A 19,658-nucleotide genomic window follows, 5' to 3' on the forward strand; every position below is an offset into this window, starting at 1 on the left:
TAAACTGGTGGGGATAAAATTTTCAATAGTGAAGAAAATTTGCTTTTCAACAAGTGAATCAATTTGTGTAAATAAGTTTATCATTTTTTTTAACTGGACACCAAACCTGGTAAGTCGGCAGGGGAAAGTCAGCACTCTCCAGCAAAACAGTAAATGGTGTAACATTTGAGGTAAATGTGTTCTTTTTAACAAACCTTTGATAGACTAATTAAGTTCACCAAAGGGAAGATTTTTATTTAACCATGGTTGCCACATTCAGGGTTGCAAGAAAAGCACCACATAGTTGAAAAGAAAATTGTAACTTTCAAACATCGGCAATATAAATGCTATTTGCAAGATTCTCAACATTAGCAGATTCTTTTATTCATAGTTGTTTTGTTTCGGCAAGACTGTGATAGATCTATCGGAAAATGTGCAGAGGGTTTATGCTTTGAAATTGTTGTTGTTTTAAAGAGCAACTTTCAGGTTGGCATATCCAGTGAATTCATGTCTGGGGAAATTATGTAGCAATTCAATATAAAATGTACTTTCATAAAGCATTTGTAATGGAATGAGCCACAGCCACCTAAAAATCGGAATTTGCAGATGAGTTTTAATGTGACGTCACGTAAGAGACTAGACAGAGCTAGCGATACAATGCATGACAAGTAGAAGGAAAAGAGGGTGTGTTTTTATTTTAGATTTATTTCCATTAGTTTCCTACTTGTATGAATTTAAAACTTTAACATAACAAAGAAGGTTCCGCTCCATCCCACTGTGAGTGGTCCCACCGCACCCTTCTGTTTGATGCAGAGAGACTGTCTTTTTGAAGGGCTTTTTCAGATTAACATTTATTTCCCATAGTTTCCTGCTCATATGAAATGAAACACATAACTAAGACTGTTCTACTCTATCCCAATGGGAGCGGAGAGAAAAAGACGGTGTGTTTTTATTTTTGATTTACTTGTTTCCTACTTGAACAAACCAAACCTGTGCACTTTGTGCCGTGTCACACACGTCTCTCTGTTGTTTTCTTTAACTTAACTGCGGTTTCAGTGTGTTTTGTGAGTAAATACTCTTTACTTCTAAATAATAATTCCTGCACTTCTGTAACAGGGAGACAAGCCATCGATACCTGCCCTTCCACTCTGCTTCTCAGGTGCTTGTGCTGGCACTTCTAGCCCATGACCTCAGCTGATTATTTAATTTGTTATTGTTTTATATTATTAAAGCTAGAGGTTGTGCAACCTGCACAAACACAATACTTCACCATCCTAAATAGCTTTGAAACTTACTGACCAGTCAACTGACAGCCACCCCACTACTGTGCTGTGGAAGTCAATGAGACTGTTGGCCCTGCGTGACGTCACTTATTTTTGCCCTTGTTGCCTGTTAATGGGTTTTTTTGTTTTTTTTCAAACCATCAAGCCCTCATTCCAACCATAAGCCCAAGATTGTGAATTTATTAAAAATGTAACCTGATTGTTGCTCTTCAAATACTAGTACAAGTCAGCACTCGTTATCGCCCAGTTCAATTTTTATTTCATGATTCCTTAAACAGCGTTCAATGAAGCACTAACAGGTCTGTGTGTCTTTGTCAAGGTTTCCTGAGTGGAATCCCAATATATCAAGGTCGGTTTCACTAATTTTCTTTTGTTTTAAAAAATAAAAAAATCTTTTTCCCCTTGTCTTATCACGCTGTCCTCTCAATTCCCCCTTCACCCAACTCCAGGAGGGACCGCGATGGCCAACGGGCTCCATGGCACCCCAAGGAGCGCTCCCGCTCCCTCTCCTGGTCCCAGAGTCCTCCCCCCAGTAAATATCGTGCAAGCCCACATCACCATAGGCAGTACAGGGGCCCTTACCCCTCCCACCATCGCCCTAGCCACCAGCACAGCATGGGTAGGGCATGTTTTTGTATTCTGATCCAATGTTTTTGCTTTATGCAACCTGTAAAGTATGTGCTCACATACTCATTCATCGTATGTAAAATGCATGTTCTCACAGCAACATAATATGAGGTTCACAGACAGAAGGACAGATTCTACAAATGGAGCCAAGTATGCTGGAAACAATTTTCCTTGGGTCAATATCCTGCGTGTCCAAGGATGCGCTCAAATCCCACAGTTTGGGATGAAGAGAGGGCACTGAATGGATTTGTTATTTACCAAGCATTCCCCATTGTCTTCATCAATAGTAATTATTGGATTTGATTAGAACACTTTATTAATACCCGGAGGAAAATTCAGGCATTACAGCAGCAGAAACAATGCAGTCAAGAGATAAAAAAAAATGAATAGAACACATGTAGAAATATATTTAACACAAAGGTACACATCTATCTACACAAAGTTAGCATGTAGTACCAAAATGCCAATTAGTGAGTTCAATATGGGCAGGTGCCAGAAAAAGAATGACATGAAGTAAAACCTACAGTCAAAAAATTGCATGGTCATAGCAGTCAAAATAATGCAATAGTTCAATGTAGGTGTGAACACGATTATGGTTGGCACTAAATATGCTATCCGGACCAATCACACCAAATATAGGCTGCAAATTCTGGGTTACATGAATCTTGCTGTAAAATCATAGACCAACATACAGGTACTCCTCACTTAACGACCTACCTGTTTAACAGCCGTCCAGACTTAGGACCAGCTCTCTGACCAGTCTGTATTGTGGTCTGCGTACAATACCATGGCGTGCGGGTTGTGTGTGCAGCGTCTCAGTGTCAAGCATCTCATCGTGCATCACCCTTTATATACTAAATACACTATATACATCTCATCGCCGTTCTCAGTCTCGTTCCCACGATCTGTCAGTATTCACGACACTAGCATTCCCAACCGCCACGCCTCCATAACGTGAAATAACACGGTTCCTCGCTTATCGACCAATTCGCTTTACGACCTGGTCCTAGGAACAGAATTTGTTGTTAAGTGAGGAATACCTGTATATACAGACGTGGACAAATTTGTTGGTACCCTTACAGCTCATTGAAACAATGCTTCATTTCTCTTGAAAAGTGATATTGATAAGTGAAATTAAAAGCAATTTTCTCATGTATACCTGCATACCTTTAGTATGTCATAGAGTAAAGCAAAGAAACTGTGAAGAGATAAATTACTGCTAAAGAGATAAATTATATTCTGAAATGGCCTTAACAGATTTGTTGGTACCCCTTTGAAAAGATTATAAATAATTTCATTATAGTGATATTTCAAACTAACTGCTTTCTTTATTTGGTATCACATGTCTTCAATCTTATAATCAGTCATTCAGCCTATTTAAATGCTCTGCTGTTTGGTATCGTGCGCACCATTGACCAGAGAAAGCAAAGGAGAGAGTTTTTTGACGAGATCAGAAAGAAAATTATCGACAAGCATGTTGAAGGTAAAGGCTATGAGAACTCCAAGCAGCTTGATGTTCCTGTGACTACAGTTGCAAATGTTATTAAGAAGTTTCAGCTTTTTGAGTGACAGTGGGCTCCATGGAAGAAGACTCAGGAGGACTCCACTTTTGAAAGAAAAACATCAAAACCCAGACTGGAATTTGCTAATATGGACAAGCCACAATGCTTCAGGGAGAATGCATCTGGCAAGGGCTGCCTTTAATCTGTGCAGGGCACAATAAAATCTCAGGATTATCAAGGCATTCCGAAGCGTAGTGCCTAGTGTCAGAAATCTCTGTCGCAGGTCATGGGTCCTCCAACAGGATAATGACCCAAAACACACAGCTAAAAGCACCCAAGAATGGATGAGAACAAAACATTGGACTATTCTGAAGTGGCCTTCTTTAAGCCCTGATCTAAATCCTATCGAACATCTATGAAAAGAGCTGAAACATGCAGTCTGGAGAAGGCACCCTTCAAACCTGAGACAGTTGGAGCAGTTTGCTCAGGAAGAGTGGGGCAAACTACCTGTTGACAGGTGCAGAATTCTCATTGAGAGCTACAGAAATAGGTCGATTGCAGTGATTGCCTCTAAAGGTTGTGCAACAAAATATTAGGTTAAGGATTTCATCATTTATGTCCATGCCATTTTTTAATTTGTTTTATTATGTTAAATATTCTGTTGAATCAAAAATAAAATGCAAAGTCTGATTTCTATTAAATATGGAATAATCAATGATGGATGCCAATTACTTTGGTGAGTTTCAAGTTATTTCAGAAAAAAATTGGGCTCTTTTTTCATCTAAGGATACCAACAAATTTGTCCACGTCTGTACCGTACCATAACATTAAACATCCCCATGGAACAGGCTTGTTGTTCCAGCACATCTCACAGATGCTCTATCATGTCAGACCCCAACCCCAGCCATCCACATCATGTCGAAGAAAACGGATTCATCAGACCAGACCACCTTCTTCCATTGCTTCATGGTCCAGTTCTGATGCTCACTGTAGGCATTTTCAGCAGAGGACAGGGGTCAGCATGGGCACCCTGACGGGTCTGCTGCTATGCAGCCCCATATGCAGGAGGCGTGATGTACTGTGTGTTCTGACACCTTTCTATCATCGTCAGCATTACCTTTTTCAGCAATTTGTGCTACAGTAGCTCTTCTGTGGGATTGGACCAGATGGGCTAGACTTCGCTTCCCACACACATCAATGAGACCATGGGCCCCCATGACCCTGTTGACGGTTCACCGGTTGTCCTTCCTTGGACCACTTTTGGTAGGCACTAACCACTGCATACTGGGAACACCCCACAAGACCTGCCGTTTTGGAGACAATTTGGCCCATGTCAAAGTCGCTCAGATCCTTACGCTTGCTCATTTTTCCTGCTTCCAACACATCAACTTCAAGAATTGACTGTTCGCTTATTGCGTAATATAGCCCACCCCTTGACAGGTACCATTGGAACAACATGAGCAATGTTATTCACTACACCTGGGGGTTTTTTGTTGTGGCTGGTACACTTCCATAGTGACAATTGAACCGTGGTCACGGATGCACCTGGAATGAAGTTGCCCTCAGAGATATGGAAGACTACATACGTGAACAGCTAGAGAGAATACACATAAAAGAGAAGTCAGAAGTTGCGAGATAGGGCATTTGAACAAACAATGTTGGATGAACGTAAAGAAGTTTTACCAACTAGTTGGTCTGAAATTATAAACAGTACCAGTAACAAGTTCCTTCTCAATCTATCAGAAGAAAGCATTATAGCCGATTGAAATGACCCCCACTCTGCTTCTCTCCTGTCCTAAGACCATGGCCATCACATGGACCACCACCACTCCAGTGGAAGACACAGTCCCAACCAATCACGCAGGGGTGGCTCCTCCTCCTCCACCAGCCATCGACCTGATAGGAGGGCGAGAGAATCATCAGGTCAGTCTGGTACCCATTCTTCTCTCCCTCCCCTTTTTTATTTAAAGGACACCTGGAGTGTTTTCCATTTTACAGCTATTTAATAGAAAATATTAAATAGCTGTAAACCGGAAACCGTCTCCCTGCTGCAACTCACTCTTAACACACATTTCTGACAAGTTACTGATTTTAGCTCTAAAAGCTTGAATGATGATTGCATGATTATCCTATCTTGCACTCTTGTCAAATAAACCTTTCTTCTATCTCTTTGCAACTGAGTAACTACAGACTGAGTGAGCTAGCCATCTAAAGAGGAAATCCTCCAACATTTACAATCCCCTCAAAATTGTAATTTGTTTGAAATTATCCCTATGTTCACCTTCCCTCTCTATTTTTGAAGCTAGCTAGCAGCCCAGTGTTGAATTTGTGTAGTGTAGAATGTGCTGTTTATCACTGGCTCCCATGGTGTTGCCAAAACCCGGTCCCAGCTTTATGTTTGGAGAAAGCGAGAGGTGCAATTTGCTGCAAATATTGAGTTAAAGTGATTCAAAGCCACAATTTCAGTCCCTGCCAGATTTAAACTACATTTTTGCTTTCTTTTGCTTTAAAGCAGCACTATGTAACTTTTGCTATTTGCGCCCCAACAGATTCTGAGTGCAATTGCATTTTTAGACAACTTGTAAAACTCGGCCCGGTGTCCAAAAATAATTTTTTACTGGACAATTTTTTATTTATTTGACCTTATTGGCCGCATTTCAATAAGTCTGTGTTACAAACAGACTGTACAACTAGGTTACATCGGCCCTTGCAAGCACCTTGTCGTTTCCCAGAGCCGTGGGGAGGAATTGGTGTAGGTACCCGATGTGCTCGCCTGAGTAAGCAGGTGAAACAAACCCCATGGTGCAATTAAGTGTTGGCCGGCGCGCGGCTGCCGGGCGCACCACTTGCCGTCTTGCCGCTCCCTCAGGGAGGTGGTGCACAGCCATGTTTTGTATGAGCACTATGACCAGATATTTTGACCAACAAGTTTATAATTAAGGGTTTTTTTGTTTTTTACAAATTTTACCAGGCCAAAAAAAAAATGTAATTACAGGCTAAAGGGAAACCCTGAGCCAATAGAGCTGTAAAGCGTTACCCACCTTCCCTGTGCTTTCCAACCCCAACACAGAAGTTACGTAATACAAGAACAGGCATTCAGGGGGATGGGTGGGTGGAAATGACAGAAGTGCCATTCTCCATATTACAAGTCAGTGTGCCATCAAAATGATTTTGAAGTTGTTATTTTAAGATAAAAAAGTTACATAGTGTTGCTTTAAAGTTGACCTTTTTGTTAACATTTTATGAAGTTGTTTTCCCTTTGCATCCTCTGCACTCCTTGTAACCCAATGTATTTCCACAGGCAGCTCTTCTCGTAGCAGCCTAAAGCGCCCTCGTGATGTCTCGGCCAAACACCCGACTGCCCCCAAGCCTGGTCAGCTCTCTAAGCCTGGACCATCCCAGGCCTCCACCAAAGTGCCCACCAAGGTGGGAAATAAGCCGAAGGCTGCCGGGAACAACGAGCTTGACATGGTGGGGGTTATCTTTAGTTATATTTTCATGTTCTCCATGCACTAATACCCTTTCACATATTTTTACATCAATGTAGGAGAAATGCCTACTTATTCACCTTGAGGCTCTCCGATACTTGATTTAGAGTTTATGGCCTTTAAGCAAATACTTACCTAATTTTCAGATTATCTCCTCTTGACAGTTTAAAAAAAAACTTTTGTCTAGGGGTGTCACTATTCCAATTCAAATTCGAAAGGATCGGTGGGGTGGCGGCACTGTCTCCCATATAAAAAAATATATATTTTGGTCTTTTTTATTTTATTTTTATAATTACAGTCCATTTATGCTATTTTGACACATGTACCCAGACGGTCGTTTAGTCGGCAAATTTTAACATCCCTAGTTTGTATCGCCGTGTCAACAGTAAGATCGGGGGGGGGGAGTGAGTGTGTGTGTGTGTGTGTGTGTGTGTGTGTGTGTGTGTGTGTGTGTGTGTGTGTGTGTGTGTGTGTGTGTGTGTGTGTGTGTGTGTGTGTGTGTGTGTGTGTGTGTGTGTATATATATATATATATATATATATATATATATATATATATATATATATATATATATATATATATATTTTTTTTTTAATGGCCTATCTAAAACGTTCAAAAAATGTAACTGTTTTCCAAAAAAGCCTATTTTAAACGTTCAAAATAAACAATAGCGCTGCCGGAATGGTTATCCCAGTAATTTACCGAGGAACTATGTGTGAAAGAGGCTTAACAATGACAAAAACAACAATGATAAAAATACATATCTTTAATTCGCAAATCGAATCGTGAGCTTAAAATCGAAAGTCAAATCCAATCGTGACACCCCTACTTTTGTCATTGAATTGTCACAGAATTTGAAACAACCATTTTCTAAGAGATTTTAATGGCACAGTTGAACAAAATGCTCCCTCAGTGCTGTGTCCCACAATGGAAGGTGAAACTTTCAGTTAGTCGTACACCGGGAAAGACACTCTTTGTGACTCAATAACAGAGACCTGAAGCCCCGCTGGCTGGCTGTATGCTGTTTTTTGAAAGTTGATTAATATTACACATGTCGCTTGTCCAAATTTCACCATATTCTACACTGCATGTCCTTGGGTCCCCAGCAATACACCTGCTAAGTGTGAAGTAGAGCAGATGATCGGTTGTCGAGATAGTCGAAGGACATACAGATAGACAGACAGACCATACAGAAAGATTCCTTCCTTTATAGTAAGATTAGATAGTTAGATTAGATGATGGTCATATTGGCATTTCAATTTTGTATTCTAAAGTAATGATTAATGTCAGTATTGCTTTGATATCATTATTTAGGATAGGTAGATAGGATAGATCCACATAATAAATTGCAGTGTAATTCCTTCACATGGTATTTAGAATTCATAAGAAAATATCACAAAATATATTTTGTTGTATGAAAGTCCTAATTACTGTAACAATAAATTATCCTAGCCATTTTTTCTTGCCAACTTAACTCTGCCCCCGCTCTTTTTCTTCCAGACTGTCAAAGGCCCACCAGCCAAGAAGAAAAAGAAGCTGCCCCAGGCTTCCACAGCCGCAGCTCGCCTGCTTACTTTGACAGGCATCCCCGCGGATGCCTCTGAGCAGGAGGTCACCAACCTGGTGGGCTCTTTTGGCAAGATCAACAATCTGATCCTTATGACCTGCTCCCCAGAAGAGGGTGGAGACAGTTCGGAAGTTACAGGACAGACGGTACAGTCAGTTTTGCCTCCCCGGCAACATCTGGACAATGTCTCGGGGGGTGATGTGCAGAAATATAAAGAAAATATGACTACTTTTGGATGACATCGGCACACTTAAACTTCGACACAGTCAGATCGACACTTAAAGAAGTGTCGATCTGACTGCAGTGTTCATTCCAGATAAGAAACAGGTGTAGGTAAAATATGTGGTATGTTATCATCAGGAACTGCCAAAATGGAAAACCCTTAATATGTGTGTGCTTGTGGGACCGTGGCCCTCTAGTGTCTACCAGATGATCACCACCATCCTGACATGACAGACAGATGTTCACTGCTCTTGCGTTCTGCTCTTCCCAGGCATCTCTTTGTATGGTGAGGACCGAGGACGCTCAGGCGCTGGCCCAGTCTACCAGCCTCTCCATCAGGGAACAGCCCATCACTGCCTCATTAGCCAAGGTAACGAACAATGGGAGAAAATGTGTGGTGATGGTATGTACAGGGTTCGTAGAAAATCAACGTGAGAGAATCTCTCTCCCCAGATAGACAATGCTTTGTACTCCTTGTGGGACTGAGCAGATGTTTACGTTTTTCCTTTCATACATGTAGGAAACTCCAAAATAAATCAAAAATGAAAACATTGTCTCCCTGCATCTCTTATATTTGCCAAGTTGCCATTCACTGTAGAGCTTACCCTGTCCTGTCTTCCTCCCTGTTGCGTCACATTGAAGTTCACAAGCAATTTGCCAAGCTGTAATTCTAGTTCTCTGTAAAAAAAAAAAAAAAATGTATCATTCTTAAATAAAATTGCTACCTAATTTTCCCACACAGGGCAAAAAAAAATAAAATGTTATTCAAAGTTGGAAGTTTGCTTGCATACTGTACCAGTATTACATTTTTTATGACTATACTCCAGCCCTACCAAGTCTTTATTTTGGAGAATGCTGTCACAATAACAAATTTTTTGTTTTTAGTTTCGAGTTCACTCTGTGTGTAGATTTTATTTTCCACTGTTTTCTTTGTCCCTTTAGAAAACTGAAGGAGAGACCTCACAGCTTGATCCCAACAAAGAGTATGTTATGAACACCATGTACTCTGTAATCTACTTTGCATACCTGTACTGTACTTAAAGTATTTCCACTTCTCTTCTCATAGGAACACCAGCGATCTACAGGGTCCTGCAGCTGGTGGTAAAGCCGCAGGTAGGAAATGGTGGTATACAATCAGTCTTTGGACTAAAGAAAGCAAAATGGGTCGGAATTGGAGCAGCAACACCAAGAACCATGTGCCAGTATGACCAAAATTGTTCATGTCATAAAAATAAAAAACTGAACCAAACTTAAATCTGAAAACCTGCGCAGATATAAAAATAAAACACTCATAAGCTTCCACAATGGCATTTGCACTCATTCAACTGCAACATGGATTTGTTTACCCACATTTCACCACAGGTTTGTGTAAATAATTACTCTAGGAAAATCTATCTCTAAAAACTTTTTCTGTAAGGCTGTGATGGATTTACAAGTAAAGTTGGAAAAGTCAAACACTTGAAATTCATCAGAGATGAAAGTTGGAAATCAACAACTACAAAACTTGGAATTCATTGAAGATTGAAATTGGAAAATTACATAGGTTTTTTTTCTTAACTAAAGTCTGACTTTATTCTCAGCCATACCTAAAATATAATTAAAACAAGTCTTACATTGTTCGGTATCTTGTCATGAATAATAAAAATCATTTGTTTCATCTTAAATGGCTTTTGCAAGTTCTAGAAATTTGCAAAGCAGGTAAATTTTTTTCTAATGTGTTTTTGTGTCTGCTCTTTGTGCTGCAGGCAAAGGTCCACTGAAGACACCCAAAATGGTGTGTACTTCACACTCTTTTCGCTGGCACACCATCTAATGTTGACTAATAATCTTATTGTGCTTGAAATGACACTTTAACTCAGTCTTTTTATTTTATTTTTTTCCCTCCTCTTTTCTCAACCATAGGGCTTGGTCTTGATCTCTGGACTTCCTGAAAGTGGTTGGTCTGAAGCTGATATCATCAATCTGGTCCAGAAATTCGAAACACCCTCTGATATCATCATTGCGCAGGATGTGAGAAAGGTGGGTCTTGGATCAGGGCTTCCCAAATTGCAATGGACGTGAACTTGTGCAGTTGGCCCAAATCAATAAAAAATATGTGCTCTCAATAATTGCATACTACTAAACCGAATGGTGTCAATGCTATCAAAAATGGAAACATTAAAATATATGCCCAAGTAGAACCCAAGCCCTGGGTTTGATTCCTGCCTTGGGCGCTGTTGGCTCAATGCTCCATTGGGTTATCTCCAGATTAGGGATGTGTGTGTGGCATTTGCATGTTATCCCCATGCTCGTATGAGGTTTCCTCCATATGATACTGCGAGAATCCCGACTAAAAACATGCAGAAGAAACATTGTCTGACCAGTGATGGACACAGAGGTTGGTCCCTGGGCGCTGTAAACTGTCCACGGCTCCTGGTCTGCCCCCTGGAGGAAGGATAAGCCTTGATGAGATAAAAGTTGAGAACACATTGCATGGCCTCCATTAAGTGTGTGTGCGTGTGTGTGTGCGTGTGTGCGTGTGTGCGTGCGTGCGTGTGTTCGTGTGCCGGCCGGCCGGCCACCATAACTGCACGTATGCATGTGGTGTGGGTGCAGTGACTAAAGACAAGCCAAGTTTGTCCAGTTTTGTTTTATTGAGCCAAAAATAAGTTTTCCTACAGAGAGAGGAAATGGGTTGTAAAAATGTATTTTTTTTATTTTCATTATTTTTTAGAGAGGAATTAATTTATAAGCAGTATCAGACATCTAACTAATTTATATCTAATATAACAAAAGAAAATAGTTTTGAGGAAAGTTGGTTTAAGAATCGTATTAAAACTGGTGAGATTACTAATTTACCTCCCATAGTAAATATTAAAAATCTTACAAAACAATTTCCCAATGCTTTCCATTTGAGTGGGGGTTAACTGTTCTCCTATATTGTCAAATAAAAATCTGATTCTCTCGCTTACTTCAAACATTCCGACAATTTCCTTGCAAAAAACTGCAAATTGCGTTGTAGTTTTTGAGACCAGAAACTGCATGGTGGGACTGCAATACAGTAAAAGGGCATGAAATTTGAAAATTTTACAGTTGTTTTATAACTTTGTCAGGCGCTGGTTTGGCTTCCGCACCCGGGGGCGGCAGCGGAGATAGTGAAGGTCCACAGCTTCAGCAAACTGAAGATTCAGGGGTCAGAAGTGGAGATTGTGAACATCAAACAGCCCATTAGCCTCAACACTCATGTGAGTTTCCACCATCAAACCGTCCCTTCTTTTGATGTCATTGTCGTTGTAATAACTGGCATTATATAACTTATTTTCATATACACCACAGGTGGCGCTATACAATCTTTTAAAGAGCCCATTGGACCAATTCGTAAGTAATTGTATTTTCCTGTGCTGGGGTGATCTACATATATTCTGTTCGATTCATTCCCTTTATTTCACACTATTTACTAACACACAAATTGTGAAATAAGAGAACCCAGTCAGTTTGTTGTGAGCTGCCTATTTCAGAATACATGTGATTCAACAAGCCGTTCAGATTTGCAACTCCTACGTCACATGGGGAATAAGTAGAATAAGAACTGCCCCCTATCTCCACCCACAGCTGGAGATTCGACTCGCACTCGCCGAACCCGGTTGCATTATGTCAAAGCTTAGAGCTAAGTGTTGGAACTGCTGTTGTTGGCTACACAGACCAGCACAAGAGTTTTAAAAGAAAGGCATCAATACCAACTGTCTGTGACAAAACTGCAGATGACAGAAATGTCTAGTATTTATAAAAAAAAAAAAAAAAAAAAATGGGCTGTGTGTTTCTTTTGCCGTTAAGCACTAGCTAGCATTAATAGTTAACTTGTAACGGCCTTGATACACTGTCATAGCTGTAGCTGGGATTTGCATAAACAAAAATACACATAAATTGCACCATAAAGGAGAGCGTCAAGCCGGTGCATCTTTGCGCGCCGCCATCTTGCTCAGGTTTGACTGTTCCGGAGTTGGGTGCATGTTAGAAAGGCTAGAATGCATAATCTGAGTGGTATTTTCAGCAAAAAAAATTCTGCCATATTTTTGGGGACCTCAGAGACCTATATTAACTTGTTGAAGAGGAGTATAAAAGGCCATTTTAAAGCCCAATAGAATGATAACTGAAGCGTTTCAATCATACAGTGGCCTTGTCCTATATGTTTGTGAATTGACATTTGTCTAGTTAAATAGTCAACCATTTTTCAACCCAGGCCATATAAATACAGTATGTTGGTTCCCATCATTCACAACCTTGCTCAATGCTTTATTATAGAGATCCATAATTGCTGCAGCTGACAAGTTGGTGAACCTGAAGCGGTCTTCGATTCAGTGGTTTATGAGTGTTTCACCTACAGGATGCTCCAGTTCGTATAGGCTGGGGCAGATTGCTGATGATCAGTAATGTTCCCAGTACGCCCAGTGGCCAGTCGGAGGTTCTTAAACTTGTTGAACGCTTCGGCAGCATACATTGCACCCTGGTGCTCAATAAAAATGTGGTGAGGCATCCCTTATTTGTCTTTTTTTGTTTTGGGGGTATATGGGTGTTTATTTGATAAAGAACGTATTTCATGTATATCCTTTAACCACACAATTATTTTTCTTAAATTCCTGAAAGAAGTTGTAATTACTTTTGTATTACTGTATTGATTTTCACAACAACCATATTGACATTTGATTTCCGGATGTAGAACGTAGTTAGGAAATTTGTAGTTTGTTGTCTTGTCTTCTGAACTGTACTACTAGTATTCAAATGTATTGCGACTCAGTGAATCATGAATGAATGGCCTTATTCTTAACTATCTTTTTTTGTGCCAGATAATCTGTCAGATGGAAACTGTGGCGACAGCTCAGGCTGTCCTCAAGCGTTTCAAGAAGTTTCCGTGCATCATCCAGAACCACCCGCTGTCCTTCTGCCGCAAGGCCGACCCCAAGATAGGCCAACAGGGAATGGGCGCTTACTACAATAACATGCTTGAGGTAAGAGTTAATTATCACAATATTTATAGTCGAACGGGTGCCCATTTCTTTATTCTGAGTACTCACTTTTGAGTACTTGTCATACAGAGTGCTGACATTTTCAGTTGTAATAATTGTATTAAGTCAGATATAACTTTAAAATGTCAAAATGAACCAAACTTGAAACAGGAACTTGAAGCAACTACGTCACATTACGCCTCTGTCCGTAACATTAATAAGCAATACAAATTTTGTACCGTATTGATTAGCTATATCATGATATCAGTATTGTTGATCAAATGTCCTTGTGAAAGAAACTGGCAGAGTTGGTCATGTGTCCATTGGTTATCTACAAATATTTGTGACCTTGTATCCCGTCAAATTTTATCTTTGACTCTAGCCTTTTTATCATCATACCACAACATTAAAACCACCACTAATAACCACTAATATTGTGTAGCTGTCCCTCGTGCCACCAAAACAGCTCTGACCCATCGAGACATGGGCTCCACAAGACCTCTGAAGGTATCCTATGTGTTATCTGACGCAGCAGATCCTTTAAGTTGAGAGGTGACGCCCCCATGGACCAGGCTTGTTGTTCGAGCACATTCCACAGATGTTCGATTGTATTGAACCCTAACGCTGGCCATGCATATGATCAGGACCAGGCCACCTTTTTCCATTGCTCCATGGTCCAGTTCTGACACTCACGGTGTATGTGACAAATAATCTCTTGAACTTGGCTTGCATGAGCACTCTGACCAATCTGTGGCTACGCAGCAAGCTCCGATGCACTGTGTGTTCTGACACCTTTCTATCATAGCCAGCAATAACTTTCAGCAATTTGTGCTACAGGAGCTCTTCTGTGGGATCGGACCAGATGGGCTAGTCTTCGCTCCCCACGTGCATAAATAAGCCCATTGGCGCCCATGACCCTGTCGCCGGTTCACCGGTTGTCCTTTCTTGGACCACTTTTGGTAGGTACTAACCACTGCATACTACAGGGGTATCAAACTCATTTTAGCTCAGGGGATCATACGGCCCACTTTGATCTCAAGTGGGCCAGACCAGTGAAGTCATAGCATAATAACCTACAAACAACGGTAACTCCCAAATTTTTCTTTTTATTTAAGTGCAAAAAAGTACAAGTACATTCTGAAAATGTTAACATTTAATGAACTATCTCTTTACAGAACATTATGAACCTGAAATTTCTTTAAAAAATAAGTGCAATTTCAACAAAACAATTAGTCAAGAGGTATCTGGAACTCAACAATATAATATTTCACTTCTTGATCAAAACAACTTGTCAAGATCTAGAAATTATTTTAAATTTATATTCAGTTCCACATCTGTAGAGAAATCCTGACCACCTGAAACCGACACACCAACCAAACTGAAGTAGGAACTATTAAAGAAGAATATTAAGTTATCCCTGTCTTGTAAATGTATACAATTTATATATACACAAATAATAAATAAAAAATACATAAGCTTTGACAGTGCATGAACCAAACCAAACTATTTTGTACTGAAGCTGCTGACTGACATTATATTGCACAATGTTGACTTTCTTTTTAAATATTTCGACAGTAAATTTTAATTTCATAGAACTATATTCTTCAGGGTGCAAAGGTGTCTGAAGAATAATTTTACATGAAGTAGGCTTACTCCCTGTTTACTTGGCTCCTGAAACTTGGCATCTTTTAGCCTTCACAAGTGCATCAATATCAGGCGTCAAATCCTGAGTAGCAGCCAATTTCAGGATGTAATTTAAGTGCTTGTGTGTGAGCCTTGAGCGCAGCTTTGTTTTATTGATGCTCATTACGGAGAATACTTGTTCACAAAGGTAGATAGTCCCAAACCTGCACAAAACCTTTGCAGCAAGGGTTGTCAATTTGGGGTACCCTGGCAAGAGATACTGATAAAATGTGTCCAAGCCCGCCAAGGCAAATTTGTCCAAATCAAAATCACACTGCAAGTCAACTATTTCAAGTTGTATGTTGACGGCCAAATCAGAAGCCTTGACTGTGAATGACGAATGAAAAACTGCGAAATTCGGTCTCAAGTTCACCAAAGACCTGAAACCGCTGCTCAAACTTTGTAATCTTGTCTTTGTACCGATTCATGTCAGCATTAACTCCGGTCGCACGCACATCTTTTAGACTAGGAAAATAAGCAGGGTCGCCACTTAACAGTTGTCTCCCACAAAGTCAGCTTCAACTTGAACGCGCGTATGCTGTCATAATAATGTGTGACAACTTTTTTGCGGCCTTGCAGAATTTTGTTTAGATAATTCAAGTGCTCTGTAATATCCACAATAAATGTTAAGTCCTCCAGCCATTCTAGGGATTGAAATTCCAACACTGGTTTGCCCTTTTTCTCCATGAACTGTCCGTAGATCAAAGAAACGCCTCAGCACGGCACCTCTGCTTAACCACCTTACTTCAATGTGGTATTGCAGGCCATAGGTAACGTCTTTAACACTGAGAAGGCTGTCAAACTGACGGTGATTCAGACCACTGGCCCGGTTGAAATCAATAGTTCTGACAACCGCTTCCGTGCTGTGATCCATTCTTAACGACTTGCAACACAATGACTCCTGGTGCAAAATACAGTGAAATGTCAAAAAACTATGTCCTCCATTTGCAGCCTGTATTTTCTCTCTAAATTTTGTTACAACACCTGCCTTTTTTCGATCATTGATTGCGCGCTATCTGTAGCCAGACTAACAGCACGGGGCCAGTCCACTCTGACCCTGTCCAGCACTCAGACGAGAGTTGAAAATGTCATTTGCAGTTGTGGTATCCGTCACAGGCACCAACTCAAGGAACTCCTCTGTGATGGTCAAAGAAGAAGAATCTTTAATCATCACACAACACACCACACTACAAGTTATTTTATTTTTTATTTTTTCTCCCCACACAAGACTTCACCTGCCAACGGCAAAGATGGCTGCAGTGTGACCGCGCCTGTACCTAACCTGGATTCAGAATGCACCATCACCAAGACAGAAGAGGAACCCCAGGGGCAAACAGAGGAGCTCCAAGAGGTCACTGCACTGGAAGGAGAACCCAGCAAGGCTGGAAACCACCAGACGCCAAATGTGGAGCAGACTGCTGAAGCCCCAGATTCGGCTCAGGACATCGAACCAAATGGCGACGCCAAGGCTGCACCCACCAAAGTGACCGCTGAGGACCCACCACAGGACAAAATCACAGATGCTGCCGAAGGAGCCTCAGAGGAGACCAAGGCGATGAGCTGCGATGCTACGTTAAATGCTCCTCCAGATCTTCCCACGGTGAGCCGGGGCGAGCAGTACTCGTGTTTTGACTGCGCTAGCATTTCCAATTTTCAATTTCCAATTTTTTTTAATTTATTTTTTATTTTTTTCCCCCAGTATGTAAAGACAAATTTAATTTGGAGTAGTAAAAATATCTGTTGCTATTCTCCCATTTTGGATTTAGGTCACGCCAGAGATGTTGGAGGCTCTCCTGGAGGAGTGCAGAACCAGGACCCTGTGCCGCCAGGGACAGAAAGCAGTGCCCCCTGCTGCCGATGGGACGGTCAGGGTAGGCACAGCGGAGGAAAGCGGCAGGGCGAAGGAAGCGCTGGAGGAGGGGAAGAAGATGAAGAATCCCGTGAAGAAGGGGAAAGAGGCTGAGGCGGCCACCAAGGCCTCAGCACAGAAGGAGCGAGAGGCCAGGCGGGAGAGAGACAGGAGGGAAGAGAGGACGTGGAGGGACAGGGAGAGAGATCGGAGACTGGCAGAGGAGGAGGACAGCAGGCGGGAGAGGTATGACAGATGGAGGGGCCACAGGGCCGGCTCCTCAGGCTCCAAGTCATCGGAGGGGAGCAGGAGGAGCTTCCGGAGAGGAGGGCAGGATAGGACTACAACGGCTGGGAAGGCTAAAAAGGTGAAACATGTCACTGTTTGATTTATCTTGTTCTTAACAAAACATAAAGCATATTTTGGTTCTCCCCCAGAATAATCACAAGTCGGAAATAGTTAATTTGCAATTATAGAGGTGTTATACTTTGCTGTTTCTTTATTAAAAGTTTGGGTTGTTTGTTCCTACAGCTAAAGAGTGACCTATCATGGTCCCATTCTGACAAACATTCTTTTTATCCCCAAGGTGGAGCCAGAGGAGGAGCTGGACTGCTTCCCGTTCGACCTGGGGGACTTTGTGACCGTAGACGAGGTCGGAGATGTGGCGGACCTCCCCAACCCGCTTCTGCTGTCGGAGGATACCGCAGAGGAGGCAGAAGACATAGAAAAGGTATTTCATTGACCTGTAAAATGTTCTATGTCATGCAGATACGCTGGTCACCAGCTCTTTGAGATGTTCATCAGCAGTTAAAAAACATCTTGAACTTTAATGATCACTGCATATCTACATTTGGGGAATTGCACTCCCTATGCAAAGATGGCTTTCATGATTTGATTTCACCATTGGCTAGGACTCTTACTGGTTTGATAACCTGTCAATCTTCCTAATCTGCCTTCTTGTAGGAAATACCTGCAACAGTCGCCCCAGCAACAAAGGCCGATGCCGTAGCTGCTGCTACGCCGGAAACCACACATGTCCCAGAGGGGTCTAAAGTGCACAAATCAGAGCCTGCACCTATTGGCACACCTCCCTTACCATCCCCAGACTCCACAGCAGTCCCAATTTACGCCTCGGCCCTGGATGTTGCCCAGACCACCACCTCCACCAATCAAGCCATTGTATCCGAACCAGAGGCTGCACTTGGAGCAGGTAGCAACGGGCCAGTTCCAACATATACACATCAGATTTTCATGTTAATTTCACATAAGTAGTTTGCGCCCATACATCCGTATTTATGTTTTTTGTTACAAATGTGGGTCAATAGTTTAGTAGCTTGAGAAGCAATTTTAAATTACAATGCTCTGCGTTATATCTTTTGCTCACTGTCTGGTTGTGGTGAAGCGGAGTTGCAAATGCATTCACCACAGTTGTTTGGTCTTTAGCAAATTTAAAGGCCTGTCTGTGCTTTCAATGTCACTGCTTTCCAGGCCCAAAAAAACAGACCGACCCAAGCCCATGCACATTCTGTTCCATCGACTGCATTTATGGGCTCAAACCGAAATTTAAACACAACATTTTCTTATTAAGTTGGCTGTTTATTAGTTATCTAATTCCCAGAATTACTTGCCAGATCTAAATGAATAGCCTCCTTCCATTTACACCTCTCGCGAAAGACTCTCAAAGCTGGTGTGGTGCCCTAGGCAGTGAAAACCTGACACTTGGAATCGTAACCTTTGATTGACCTTTGAAACTCCACTGAACTCGGGGAATTGGAGTTTTTTTTTTTTTCTCTTCAGCAGTGCGCTGTGCACGCCGCAGATCGAACAGTGGAGAGGGTTCACTGCACTGTCTAGAGTCTAGACAGCGGTGTACACAGATTTCCAATTGTTTCCTACTTGTATGGAACAGTTTTCTTGTTCAATGCGTAATGGGAGCATCTCCGGTCCATTGCATGTTTCAGTTCCCTTGTCTCCGGCCAAAACAAATTGAAATATATTTTATTGAAGATGTATTTATTTCCGTTAGTTTCCTACTTGTGTTAAACTAAATTTTTTTAACACAACTGAGTTAAAGGACTATCCCGATCACTTCTTAATGGAATGAACGAAACAAAAAACGTGTGTCCTGTGCCGCGCCACGCACATTAGTCTAATATGACGCCGTTGTCGCGCAATGATTACGTATTCGGTCCCAAAAACCCTGATTGGCGCACCTTCAATTAAAACAGAAATAAATATATTATTACATTCATATGGATTTTCGATTCATATGGATCGTTTATTTCCGTTTTTAGCTTGTTTTCACATTGGCACAATTGCTGCGACTAACCTGGACCCCGTGCATCTCTGATATATTTAGTATTTTTTCCTTTCTTTTAATTATTATATTATATATATATATATATATATATATATATATATATATATATATATATATATAAAACAATTTGTGCAAATGTGCACAATGTTCCTTTTA

The 19,658-nt window shown here is 41.2% G+C and overlaps 1 protein-coding gene across 3 annotated transcripts in view; it reads left to right on the top strand.

The window, feature by feature from the left end:
* Window positions 1–19,658, top strand: part of LOC307229710 (uncharacterized protein) — a 33,288-nt gene that overhangs the window by 7,534 nt on the left and 6,096 nt on the right. For 2 of the 3 annotated variants that reach the window (XM_079999759.1, XM_079999760.1), the window contains exons 4-21: window positions 1,582–1,611; window positions 1,712–1,881; window positions 5,192–5,314; window positions 6,693–6,862; window positions 8,380–8,592; window positions 8,940–9,038; window positions 9,611–9,651; window positions 9,735–9,781; window positions 10,414–10,442; window positions 10,571–10,687; window positions 11,761–11,892; window positions 11,984–12,025; window positions 13,032–13,172; window positions 13,492–13,653; window positions 16,562–16,933; window positions 17,100–17,549; window positions 17,769–17,912; window positions 18,146–18,392. In XM_079999759.1, the coding sequence (XP_079855885.1) occupies window positions 1,582–1,611; window positions 1,712–1,881; window positions 5,192–5,314; window positions 6,693–6,862; window positions 8,380–8,592; window positions 8,940–9,038; window positions 9,611–9,651; window positions 9,735–9,781; window positions 10,414–10,442; window positions 10,571–10,687; window positions 11,761–11,892; window positions 11,984–12,025; window positions 13,032–13,172; window positions 13,492–13,653; window positions 16,562–16,933; window positions 17,100–17,549; window positions 17,769–17,912; window positions 18,146–18,392 (2,729 nt within the window). The remainder of the gene's footprint in view (window positions 1–1,581; window positions 1,612–1,711; window positions 1,882–5,191; window positions 5,315–6,692; window positions 6,863–8,379; window positions 8,593–8,939; window positions 9,039–9,610; window positions 9,652–9,734; window positions 9,782–10,413; window positions 10,443–10,570; window positions 10,688–11,760; window positions 11,893–11,983; window positions 12,026–13,031; window positions 13,173–13,491; window positions 13,654–16,561; window positions 16,934–17,099; window positions 17,550–17,768; window positions 17,913–18,145; window positions 18,393–19,658) is intronic. The other variant, XM_079999761.1, reaches the window with a different exon arrangement.

This window comes from Zeus faber (assembly GCF_960531495.2).
Source record: "Zeus faber genome assembly, chromosome: 4".
NCBI classification, from domain to species: Eukaryota; Metazoa; Chordata; class Actinopteri; order Zeiformes; family Zeidae; genus Zeus; species Zeus faber.